The following is a 13,634-nucleotide window of genomic DNA, read 5'->3' as shown; positions in this document are numbered from 1 at the left end:
GTGAGAGATACATCTTCGCGATTTTATTTCTACTCTTTTCAGGCTTCTCGATTAATACTCCTTTCGAAATTACCTATATTTATTTATTAAAAATCCACCTGAGAGTCGTACCACCGTAATATCATTGACTTATGACTCGAGCATAAGGATTTGAATATTAGGGTGTTACATTACTATTATTTCAAACAGATTAATTCAAGGAGTTCAAGTTAATCGGAGATGCCAAACAATTAATCACCTTTTGTTTGCTGATGATTCAATCCTTTTTTGCAAGAGCGCACCTAATACAAGCCAAAGCATTCTAGAATTGCTAGAGACCTATGAGGGTTTTAGTGGGCAAAAAGTCAATTTGAATAAGTCGGCTATCTTTTTCAGTCATAACACTTCTCAGAACACAAGACTAGCAGTTGCTCAGACACTAAATATTGAACATATCGGAGCACAAGACAAATATCTGGGACTGCCCTCTATAGTTCAAAAATCAAAGAAAGCAACCTTTGGAGCTATCAAGGATAAAGTTCAGAAGAGGATTATGGGTTGGAAAAGAAGTATATTGTCATCAGGTGGCAGGCACACGCTATTGAGAGCGGTGGGGGAGGCGATTCCTATTTATACACTCTCTTGTTTCAAGCTCCCGGACACGCTGTTGACTGAGATTCATAGCATGCTCTCGCAATTTTGGTGGGGTAAAAAAGGCGCAGAACGAAGAATGGTTTGGATTAAATGGGACACAATGACGAGACCAAAGAAAGATGGAGGGCTGGGGATCAAGGATCTAAGGACGCAAAATTTGGCTTTATTGGGCAAGCAATGTTAGCGTCTAATGAAATATCCTAATTCTACTATATCAAGAATGCTCAAAGCTAAATATTTCAGATATACAGATTTCCTACATGCAGAGATAGGAAGCGTACCGTCGTGGGGTTGGAGAAGTGTTCTTGAAGGGCGCAAGGTGATCGAGAAAGGCTTGTTATGGAAAATAGGCTCTGGCACTAATGTTCGCATCTTCCATGACCCCTGGCTCCCACCACCAATGCCCCTTAATGTCCCTCAAAATGCACTCACAATCCCGCCAAATATGCAAGTGTATTACGTTAGTGTGTTACTAAATCCTGATAGAAGTTGGAATAAAAATCTGATTGAGTCGATTTTTTCAGTTGATATATGCAATAAAATTTTTTCAATCAAACCAACAGAGGAGGAGGATGAAGTTAATTGGTGCTGGACAAAATCTGGTATATATGAAGTTGGGTCAGGATACAAAATTGCTTATGGATTCTTTCATTCTCCTACTTCATTGAGGTCCCAGAACATACACAACAGAGTCTGGAATAGCATTTGGGAGTTGAAATTACCACATAAAATTAAGATTTTTCTATGGAAAAGTCTTCATGAAAAGCTTCCGGTGTTGCAACAAGTTCACAGCCAGTTCGCATCCACTCCTGCCACTTGTCCAAGATGCATGTTGAAGGCTGAATCAATTTCTCATGCTTTGTTCCAATGCCCCCTATCTTCAATAATATGGAGTCTAAGCTTAATAACCCCTGACCTATGGATGAGAGAAGAAGAAACTTTTTTCAATTGGTGGCAACGAGTCTTATCCTGGGCAGTGGCTCAATTCGACGGTAGACAAAAGACCTTCCTCATAGCAGCGTTGTGTTGGAGCACTTGGAAAGTGAGGAATCGGTGTGTTTTTGAGAAGGTAATAAGCCCAGCACCAGAGATAGTGAAAAAAGCTAGCAATTTAGTGCGTGAACTCGTGAACCACACCTGATAGATGCTACTTTTTCTTTACTCTTACTTTACTCTTCTTTAAGCTCTTAGTCTTTCAGTCATAGCTGATGATAAATGGGAATACCCAATTCTTTTGTACTTCCTTATGGAAACACTTTTATTTTATATTAATAAAATAATATTTATCTTTGGAAAAAAAAAAGTATTGGGGAAAGAATTATTAACACGTAGCTTCCAATGAAACCTGATCTATTCTTTGTTTTTGAAAAGCTTTCACTTGCATTATATTTCTGGTCTATCTTGGTCCTATAATTTTTGGTAGAATTTAACCATTTTTAGAAAATAGAAAAGTGTTCAACCAGGGATATTTATTTAAAAATAAATAAATAAAAAAGAAGAAAGAAGGTTCCATTATTGTTTTGCTATAATAAGGGGGAAACCTCTCTTTCCTTTCTTGAGATCCAAAAACAGCATTCCAGAGTGACGAGGTTTTCTTTCTTTCTCTTTCTTTTTTTTGTCTTAACAAACCCCCCAAAAAGTTCTCATAATGTTTTCTTTCCATTATTAGTAACTCTTTTTTTTTTTTTCATTTTTATTTCTTTTATGTGCATCACTCATCTAGATTCTAGATATCTCTGAACCAGTGAACCGTCTCCTGATAGGTTAAAATCTCATCGGAATAATAAAAAAAATCTTCAAATCAAAGCTCTTATGCTAAATCATTAAGAGCTAGCTAGCCTTTTTCTTTCTTTGTTTTAATTTTTTTTTTGTTTTTGGGTTATCTTTTCACCAGATCTGAAACTGCTTTTTCACTACTAGGGTTTTGTGACTTTGAAATTATTATTACTTTAGTGATAAAGAGACTCTGAATGTATCATTACTTCTGGAAAATTTTCATATATTTCAAGAACATTAATGTGTCAGTAGTTTAGTGGTTGATCTCACTCATAAAATTTATATATAATTGAAATCAACCACAACAAAAAAAAACAATTGAATATTAGCATTCCTGTAATACCTGAAACTCTTGTGGTATTATATACTGAAAATTAAAGGAGTTTTGATTTTCTTTTTCTTTTCTTTAAAAAAAAATTGACAGCAAGCACAAGAGGCTGAAGATGGTGAGGCAGAAGATCAAGATAAAGATGATAGACAACATAACAGCAAGACAAGTAACGTTTTCAAAGAGGAGAAGAGGGATCTTCAAGAAAGCACAAGAGCTTTCTGTGCTTTGTGATGCTGAGGTTGCTCTCATCATTTTCTCTGCCACTGGGAGGCTCTTTGAATATGCTAGCTCCAGGTATAATATATATGTCATCATTTATGATTATTATATATAATAATTTTATTTCCCCCTTTCCATTTTGTTGAACACTTGAACTCAATTATCGTATTCTTGTGATGCCTTGTCAATGAAATGAAGATGAAGTATAATAATATGGAAAAAAAAATTAGTGAAAAATTGAATTAGACAAAAAACAAAAAAAAATTTGCTAAATTTATCCGAGTGAGAGAGTAAGATCGAATAATTTATGGACATTTTTTTTATAGAAAAATTCTATTATTGTAAGGACACCTGAATATAATTGAAATTATTATATTTGTGAAAAATACATCAAGTTTCATCTGTTTTTTAATCATAAGTAGTTGAAGACAAAGGTTGGGTAGATGAAGTGGTCATCCATTTTTGGTACATAATAATGATCTGGATATGTATGTGGACTCACTGTGTACGGAATAAATAGTCTTTCTTCTGTTTTGATTTCTGTGATGAGTCGTGAGAATAAAGAAAGAGGGGTAGGAACTAGAAACCAAGCTTAAAAAAATCTAAGATCGAATAGTAACCTCGTATCACCCACACGACTTTTTCTTAATTAGTTTAATTTTATTTTATCAAAATTTTATATTGGTTATTTAAGCGTTTTTGGATTTTCATTAACTTGTGATTGCGACTACTGATTAAGTTTACTTAAAAAATTCATAAAATGCTGGCTTTTGTCTGTGTTTGATAATCAAAACAGAATAAGAGAGATAATTGATAACAAAATACAAAAGATAAAAATGTAAAAATTAATATTTTTATATTTTATTTAATGATAAATTAAATATAAAAAATAAAATATAAAATTTAATTTTTTTATGTTTTATTATAAAAGAATTAAAATATATATATATATTAATAAAAAATAATAAAAATAATACAGAAATAAAAAATTAAATTATATTTTTGTTAATAGTTCTATATTTTTTTTTTGTAATACAAAATATACTAATAATATTTTTGGACTGAACATAATATTAATGTTTATATTTTATTTTTTAAATATAATTTTATATTTCTATATTTTTATTTTAATGTCTAGTACCTATAAACAAACTCAATCTTATTCTTATAGGTACCTATTAAATATGTAAACCTGTACTAATTAGGTTACACAGTTGCTTAGTCGTTTCCTAATTTAAGTTTAGGTGGCGATAGTTGCCCAAGTTAAAACTTTGTTAAATAAATAAAAGCACTTTTAATTATATATCTATATCTATATAATAATTAATTAGTAATATTATAGTTCCATTTAAGGTATATTATGACGGTTTATCTAATGTGAATGTATACCACTATACCAGATGCATTGGATAACATCATTGGGTTCAGCCAATATGAAGTTGATGAACTAATTCAGAAAGGTTTCGCTGGATGATTTTATTAAGTAGATAATAATTTTTGTGAATAATAAATTTTAAAATTGAATTAATAAAGTAAAAATACATTACATTTTTAAATTATTTATTTAAATCTTAATATTAGAATTATTATTCGTTACCTTAATGAATTGAACATACAATATATTCATTATTCATATTATTTAATATTTTTATTGTTTATCTATATTTTTTCTTTAAAAACTAAATTTATAGGGAGAATATACTTTTAAAAATAAAATTAGGAGTAAAATTATTTTTATATTTGAATTTCATTATAAATATAAAAGCTTTTTTGAAAAAAATAAATATATATAAGATAAAACAAAAAAATTTTACGATTAGTTGCGAAATTTTAGGAATACATTTCTTTCTCTTCTAAGTTCTACATCTTAATTTTGGCAAAAGCAACTTTTTATACGTTTGTCAAGAAAAGAAAATGTTTTCTAATTTTTCTAAACTCTAAACAATAAAATAAAAGAGAAATTAAATTTACATTTAAAAAAGGTTATTTACAAAGAAGATTTTTTCTTGATTGGTACAAATCTGAAATCACAAACAGACGATGGGCCCTGATGATTACTCATGCTTCTGATACAACTCCCATCACACACGTCTGATCTCTACTTTATATTCATTTTTGGCATGTGGTTTTGTTGTGTGGTCCGTTGCATGTTTGCCATAATTCTACTCATTCATTATTAGATAATGGAGGGTAGAATAGTGATTTACTGATTTAGTTTTCTTTTTTAAAATGAACACTGGCAAAACGTCAGTAATTATTTTAGAATTAGCATGTCTGTCTTATTAATAAAAAATAAAAAAAAATAAATTATTACTCAGTAAAACGTTAAAAACATAACTATTTTATAAATTGTGTAGTGTATACCTTTAAGAATAAAGTTATATAACCAACAAAATTTATATTTTTGACTAGTCAATAAAAATATTTTTTATACTTAATATTTAAAGAGTACACTGTTAGATAAATTTTAAATTCTAAATTCTAAACTCTAAATATTAAATTTTAAATTCTAAAATCTCAAAATCTTAATTTTAATAATATAAATATTAATCTAAAATATTAACTAATATTAATAAAAATATTAGCCTTATATTTCTCTACCTTTAATATAAGCCTACTTTTGAACCAGAGTTTGAGCTTAATGCAAAGACCGAAAGATTTAAAAAAATAAATAATTCATTGTAATCTCTTTTTCTACTCTTTTCATTGGGTCTACATACATTTAATTTCTTTGGTAAAGCATTGTTTAAATTTATAATGTTTGAGTAAATTCTAATTTTTTTTTAACGTTTTAAATGTCTTTATTTTATTATAAATATCTCATTTTATCTTATTTTATTTGGTTAAAATTCATTTTTTTAAATTATTCTTTTTTTTCATGATGATCTTTTTTAAACAAGTAGCAAAAAAATAATAATTATAATAGTTATAATGATGGTTGTAGTGATTTGAAATTAAAAATAACAAAATAATAAGTGAAACAAAAAGATAATAATATTGAAAAATTGTATTTTAGAAAAAAAAATTTATTTTTGACAAAAGATTAAAATAGGATGAAATAAAATATTTAGGATAAAAACAAAATATTTTAAACATTAAAAACGAAATTAAAACTTAACTAAAATATTATAGACTAAAATAGTATTACTTGATGCTAATTTCTTTTATGAATAGTCTTATTATTATTAGCAATGCTAGATGACTAATCAAGTTTATTAATTTTTTGATTAATAGTAGCCATTTTTAAATATTAAAAATTAAATTTTAAATTTTAAACATTAAATTTAAAATTATAAGAATATAAAAATAAAATGTTAACTCAAAATATTAATAAAAAGTGTTACTCCTAACATTTTTCTATCCTATCAACCTCCAATTTTATTAGGCCATTCTCTAACTGCACATCATCGTAAGAAGCGGTAAACATAACCTCATTGGATATTCTATACCATTCCTCAATCCTCATCGCTTATCCTAAATCAAGATCTCAAGAAACATATCGGTTTAACTTTTTAGAACAAAGGGTAATATTATAATTTTTATAACAAAATTCATGTTTAGGTTTTTAAACAAGTGGTTTCATATAACCTCTGAACCCTTGCTGGAACCAATTTCCTCACTAGTTAATTATATAGTGCAACTGAAGGAACTAGTTCTTGAGGTAGATGTGCAAATCTAAATTGATGGTGGTATTAGCTTGGACTTCTTCTTAAAGCGTGCTAGCTATCAACCGCAATCTTCGTTTTTGAGTAATTGGGGATAATTCTGGTTTTTGTGTCTCTTAATTCCTATCCTATGAATTTAAGTCTTTAGGATGAAAAATAATTTTAAAATATAGTATTAAAAATTTTTATAATTTAAAAAGTTTAGAGGTTGATTGTTGTTGAATTTGAAGAAAAAATTTTCAGCATGTGTAAGGCAAATATAATAAAAAAAGTATATGAAATGGTGTGTGACTTTGTGATTAATTTTATAACTTTAGAATTTTTTGCATCGTCTTATATGTGGTTTCTATTTCTTTGGTATATAAGTATGAAGGACATAACTGCAAGGTATGCTCAGCATACACATGAGATAAGTAGATCAGAAAGACCTCTTGAACTGCAGGTAATAAAAATAGAATAATGCTATACATTCAAGTCTTTTTATGAACCAAGTCTAACTAAATTAAATAATAAAATTTAAATAATGATATCTTTAATTAATTTTTGTTGATATTAGATCAATTTGGTTAGACTTAATTAAAAAAAAATACTTTTATATGTAGCATTATTCATAAAAAATAACCTCTCTCTCATAATTTTTTTCCTTAATTAATTATTATGCTATGCATGATAATATTGTTCTCTCAAATAGGGTTTCTTGTTTCAACTTAGTCCCATGCTTAACTTTCCTAAAATTTATTAGGTGCTTTCATAGAACATTTAAGTGGATTATGTTCATGCCACTAACAAAATGAGATTTTACTTAAGATCCATCGAACGTTTTCTTGTATATTTAGCTAAAATGTCTATTTACAAATCATTTTGTTCATCATCTATTATCTTCTACACTAGCTAATTGATGAACAACCAATGTTTCTCACATGTATGTGGCATTCTTTATTAATTGCAGTTCAGTTTCTAATGATATTAATTAATTTTGCATTAACAAGTCAAATTATTTAGTTTTTTTTTTTTTTTTATCAAATTATCAATGTATTCATTTATATATGAAATTAGTTTATATTCCAAAAGATTTATACCATATGAAAAAGTCCCAGGCGAACATTTTTTTCAATCAACAAATCAGCCAATAATTAAATATTTAAAAAAATCCAAATTTAAAACAATAAAAGCATTCAAAACTCAAATAAAAAAAATTAAAAGTAAAATAAAGTAAAATCAATTTATGGTATAGAATTTAGAATTTAAAGTTTCTAATATATGATCATGAATATTTAAAATTTAAGGCTATAGAATTTAGGATGATCGACGGGTAGCAGGTGGCTGGGATTGAGTTGCCGGCGATGGTGGATAGTGATTGGATAAAATTGTGGTGATGGAAAAAAAAAATAAAAAGGGGTAAAAAATAATCTTAAAAGAAATATGTATTAATTGAATTTTATTTGTTTATTGGCCGAAGTTGGTTGTTTTTTGTTGGCTTTCTAGTTGAGTTGATACTATATTTATAAAAGACTTGACTTATCTCGCTCACAAATCTCTTAGAAACTAAACTAATCTTATATATATATTTTTAAACCCCAAATTACTTAGTGTAATACATTATGAAAATTAATTCATCATACATTAGTTCCCTTAATGGCTGGAGTATGAGTTAGGTGAAAAAATTAGTTAATATTATCATTATTATTTTTATTAGAGTAAATTCATCCGCAACAATTTTTAATGGAATGACCATTTTAAAAATTTGTTGTAATGTTAGACGATTTTTAACAAAATATATTTGAAATGATTTTGATTTTAGACAAAAATCTTAAAAACTAAAATAATATTATACTTTTTATTTAATTTTCAAATATTACAATTAAAATGAATAATAATAAATACTTGTTTTGAAACAAAGATTAAATGTGCTAAACTTTGCAAATATTACAAGAACTAATGAAAGTCTGCATTAATAGTAGAATTTATAATATCAGTTTTAGGTACACTAACTATACATATTATTAAGATAGACTATGTATTAGAATATAAAATACACATTAAAATTGAATTAAATTACATATATATTTATTACACATATATTTATATATATATTAATTGATTTTAGTGTATAAATAGTATTTTTTAAAATTTTTTTGTGTTTGTATATTCCTACATATAATCCAATTCTCACTGAATTCTTAAACGTAATTAACCCTGTGACATTACCGAAATCAATTATAAGTTTTGTGTCATTAATTCATTTCAGCTGGAGAATGTCAATAACGATAAATTACGTAAGGAAGTTGCTGATAAAACCCACCAACTAAGGTTTTTTTTTCTCTCAATTTCATTAGTAAAATATAAGAAAATTAAATTCTTTATGCGTAATTAAGATCCATTTCTTTTTCCTTGTATGTACCATATATATTATTATGATTAGGCAGATGAAAGGTGAAGATTTTCAAGGGCTGAACCTACAAGACTTACTACAACTGGAGAAAGCACTTCAAACAGGATTAAATCGCGTGATTGAGACAAAGGTACACATACATACATGCAGATGCATTGTGCATGTGCATATGCATGTTCTTGATTATGGTCTATGATATATGGATACTCATACAGATAGGGATATAGAGTTCAACACATGTACAATATAGGATACAAAATATATAAACACACAAATTTTAAAGGAACTATAAAGATATCAAAAGTATTTTTTTTTAAATATTTTTTAAAAATTAAAATTTAATATATATAATTAATTAAATTGTGTTATTTTTATTAAAATTAGACCGGATAAATTAGTTTAGCCAAAAAATTAGTAAATTAAATTTTAAATCGGTCTAAATTAATATTTTTTTATAAAAAAATAACTACAATATTTCTATTATAAAGCTAAAATACCTATATATATATATATATATATATATTGAAAACTCTAAATCCTAACTCTATGACAACAGAGAAGAAAATGACTAAAATTTAAGATTCTCAAAATTAATATATATAATAAGAGTATTTTAGTCATTTCTTATAATAGGAATATTGAAGTCATTTTTTATAAAAAAAAATAATATTAATTTAGACCGATTCAAAATTTGATTCACAATTTTTCGGTCAAATTATTTTTTTTGGGCCTAATTTTGACAAAAATAACACGATTTAATCGATTATATGTGTTAAATTTTAATTGTTAAAAAATATCTTTAAAAAAAGATGTTTTAGACGTCTTTATTGGAGTAGCTCCTAATTTTAAATTCTTAAAAGATATAAAATTACGATATATATATATATATAATATAAAATATTTTTTAGATAAATTATAAAAATATTTTAATATTTTATTAATATTAAAATATAAATTAATTTTTTTATTATTTTTAAATTTTTTTAATTATATAAAATATTTAATTTTTTATTTCAATAATATGTATTATTTTTAAATTCGTTTTAAAAATACATATTAAAAATAAGATTTAATATGTTAATATATAATAATATTTAAGTATTTTTAACGTATTTAAAAAAATTTTATTTTTTATTAAAATATAATTAAATATCAAAAATATATATGTCAGATAAATATTATATCTAAAATATGTCTAATATATAAACACAATAAATCACTCAAGTGTTTAAGTTTCATAGATTATGGATATTTGACTAATTAATTATTCCCTAGCACGTGTTGAATTGTAGTGTAGTGCAATGATATACAATATATTATTTACATTTAGGAAAAGCGGATCATGGATGACATCGCAGCACTTCAGAAAAAGGTTTGTTGTAATAATTTGATGGGTAAATGATTATTTTGTTATTCATTCTGTCGACTAAATTTTAATTTAATTTTTAAAATTTTAGTTTCAAAATTTTTTAAATATTTTATTTTAATTTTAAAAAAATTTATTTTAAAAAGGTTTAATATTATTTTATTATTAAATTTAATATAAATAATTTATATATTAAAGAATTAATAATATTTGATTTTATTATATAAGTAAAATTTATTTACCAACGATTACGTACTAATATAAAAAATTTTCTTTTAATTTTAAAACATTGATGATTGGTTGTTAGAATTTAAAATTTTGTACTAAAAAAAAAATTGAAAAGAAGTATTACAAGAAAGTTTTGATAGTCACCAAAAAAAAAAACAAGAAAGTTTTGATAATATTTTTTTAAAGATATAAAAAAACATATGACTTAACTAATAACACTATTAACGTTTACGTCACTTGTTATGTTAATTATTAGTGTCAAATTTAATGGTAGGATTATATTAAATGTATTTAAAAAAAGTTTTTTAATTAGTTATTTATATTTTAAATAATTTATTATAAAAATATATAAATGTGTGATAAATTTTGTTATTTGTATTGATATCAAATTAAAAATATTGTTAAAATTATGAAATATTTCTTTTAAAAAAAAAGCCAAACAAATCGACTTGTCAAATTCGTTAATTCGAACAAGTCAATTTGTGTTGTGATTTTCGACATTCGTTTAAAATATCAGCCAACTTACTTTTTTAATTTTAGCTTGTCGTTTATAGCGAGTTGATTCGAACTTTTTTGTTTGCCTACTATTTTGTGCCTTTAGCATTTTCATTCTCGATAATTAAAAAAATTCTTACCTTCTATTTTTTTTAATTTTTTTAATATTGTTTAAAAAAATCACCTTTAATATGTGTTATAATAATATTTACAATTATTTATTTAATTTAGTATAAGATTAAAATTAGTATCACAAGTAAAAAGATAAATATTTTAAATGATTTTAGAACGCGGATCAAATATGTTAGTATGTTACAAAAACATACAGAAGTTTATGATTCTGATTCTGATTCTGAATTCATCTCTTTCTAATGATCTATCATGCATGTAAAATCTTCTTAGTGTTTTTCTTTTTTTTTTTTTAATTGAAAAAAAAAACGTGTTGCTGTTTTTAACTACTGCAACTAAGGGCGCCGAATTGGAACAAGAGAACAAGAAGTTAAAGCAAAAGGTATGGCAAATCATCAAGACATTATTTCATTGATTCTTTAACTCTTGTTTCATTTTACAAATCTAATAATAAGCCAATATTATTATTGTTATTAAAAAGATGGATATGGTGAAGATGGGAAAAAGTCCATTAGTGATGGATTCATCGGATATTGGCATGCAAGAAGTGGTGTCATCCGAGTCACTAAATAATGCATGCAGCTGCATCAGTAGTGCCGCTCCTTCTTCTCTTGAAGATGATTCCTCTGACACTTCTCTTAAGTTAGGGTAAGCACCAACCATTCTTTTCTTTCTTTTTCTTTCGATAACTAAGAAATTAGAAAAATTATACAAAATAAAATTCTAATTAATTATTTTTAAAAAAATTTCATGTTTTGAAGGAGTTAGGTTTAAAATTTAGAATTAAAACTTTATAATTTAGAATCTAAAATTTAAAATAAAAAATAATGTTAAAAATATCAATTAAAAAAATAATTTGGTAACATTACTGGTTAAAAATCATTTAAGTCTCGACGGGAGAATAATGAACCAAAATTATTTATTACTTAGCGTACAAAAAGCGTTTTATGATCAATTTGGCTATATTACATCTGTAGTTTGCGTTTGTTTTTGCCAGTTAAAAAAAAAAAGATAAAATATACTTTTTTCCATAATATTTTTTGATATTTTTAAAATTATTTTTAATATTTAATTTGAATTAATTTTATTTTTCTCATTTAAAATAAATTTTAATTTTATCTATATCGTTAATTTTTAACAATCAATTGTTAATTAAATTTCTTTTTTTAATTTTATCCATACCACTCTCCCCTGTCTCTCTTCTTCTCCTTTAAAAAAAAAAAAAAACTCACGCCTTCTCTCTTGTCACCACTACCATCTCTAACAACCACAACACCATTGGCCACTCAAACCACACCGGCACCACCACCACTACTAATAACAGCCCGCACCCCAAATGCCATCACCATCCTCCCTATTAACAACAACAACAACAACAAGAATTAAATTTTTTAATTTAAAAATTATTCAAACAAAATTTGTGTGAGAGAAAAGGAGAAGAGATGCGAGACAGAAAAATAGGCAACAAAGGAGTAGCAAGGCGACAGAGACATAGGCACAACGTTGGAGAAGGAGAAGGAGAGTGAGGGGGAGTAAAAATGGACGAGTATGAAAGGAGGCGTAGGAAGCAGTGTGAAGAAGAAGGTGATGGTAGGGACTATTGAGGTGATAGTGAATTCAGTATAAATGTAAGAGTAAAGGTGGAGTGAGAGTTAGAGATCCGAGATGATAATATTGGAATTAGAATAGGAAACAAACACCAATTTTCGCTTATTATTTTCTAACAAATCTTATCATCTTTTCAGGTTGCCCTTTCCTAATAATTGAAAGGATTCTTGTTCCTAAAGGTTGACCCAGTACGAGGTTCATTGCATCGGGCCCAAGTAAAAAAAAGGTGTCATTAAACGCTAAAATTTATATTGCATGGGGTTCATTTATTTAACTACTTAATTTCTTTCTAGCTAGCCACATAATCCAAACATATAAGTACTTTAATTTCTCATGTAAAATTTATCAAAAAATGTGAAGAAGCATGCATGAGGTAAAGTTTTGAGGTAGCCATTGCAATCTCTAAGTTTCGTCATAAAGTGAATGCAATAATTTGTGCTTCCTACTTAGAATGAAGTTTGTAATTTCATCCTTGTAATTTTTTTTCCACGAATACAGTATTATATTATTAGTATTTAAAATATTTTATTCCGTCTTATTTTAATTTTAGTTTTTGGTTAAAATTATTTTTTTCAAATATATTTATTTTTTTTAATTCTCATCTTCTTCTAGGTAATTAAACAATCATAATTGTACATGGTAGTCACACAGATAGTTAAAGAGATTTGAGAATAAAATTTGCAAAAGAATAATTAAAAGAACAACATAATAATATAGAAAAATAGTATTTTGGGATTTAATTTTGACCTAATAACAAAAATAAAATATTTTAAATATTAGGATGCAATTAAA

General features: G+C 25.9%; 1 protein-coding gene across 2 annotated transcripts; it reads left to right on the top strand.

Annotated features, from left to right (window-relative positions):
• Positions 1–1,980: 1,980 nt before the first annotated feature.
• On the top strand, positions 1,981–13,365 carry LOC112765517 (MADS-box protein AGL24). Of its 2 annotated transcripts, XM_025811409.3 has the most exons (9): positions 1,981–2,222; positions 2,834–3,034; positions 6,991–7,066; positions 8,873–8,934; positions 9,047–9,146; positions 10,347–10,388; positions 11,575–11,616; positions 11,716–11,882; positions 12,980–13,365. In XM_025811409.3, the coding sequence occupies exons 2-9, from the start codon at positions 2,853–2,855 to the stop codon at positions 12,999–13,001; spliced, it is 693 nt and encodes a 230-aa protein (XP_025667194.1). In that variant the 5' UTR covers positions 1,981–2,222; positions 2,834–2,852; the 3' UTR covers positions 13,002–13,365. The 2 variants fall into 2 exon arrangements, with proteins under 2 accessions (XP_025667194.1, XP_025667195.1); XM_025811410.3 differs by lacking the exons at positions 6,991–7,066; positions 8,873–8,934.
• The last annotated feature ends 269 nt before the right edge of the window (positions 13,366–13,634 follow it).

The sequence above is a fragment of the Arachis hypogaea genome, chromosome 17 (genome assembly GCF_003086295.3).
Source record: "Arachis hypogaea cultivar Tifrunner chromosome 17, arahy.Tifrunner.gnm2.J5K5, whole genome shotgun sequence".
NCBI lineage: Eukaryota > Viridiplantae > Streptophyta > Magnoliopsida > Fabales > Fabaceae > Arachis > Arachis hypogaea.
The sequence above is the reverse complement of the archived record's forward strand: the minus strand, read 5'-3'. Positions and strand labels throughout refer to the sequence as shown.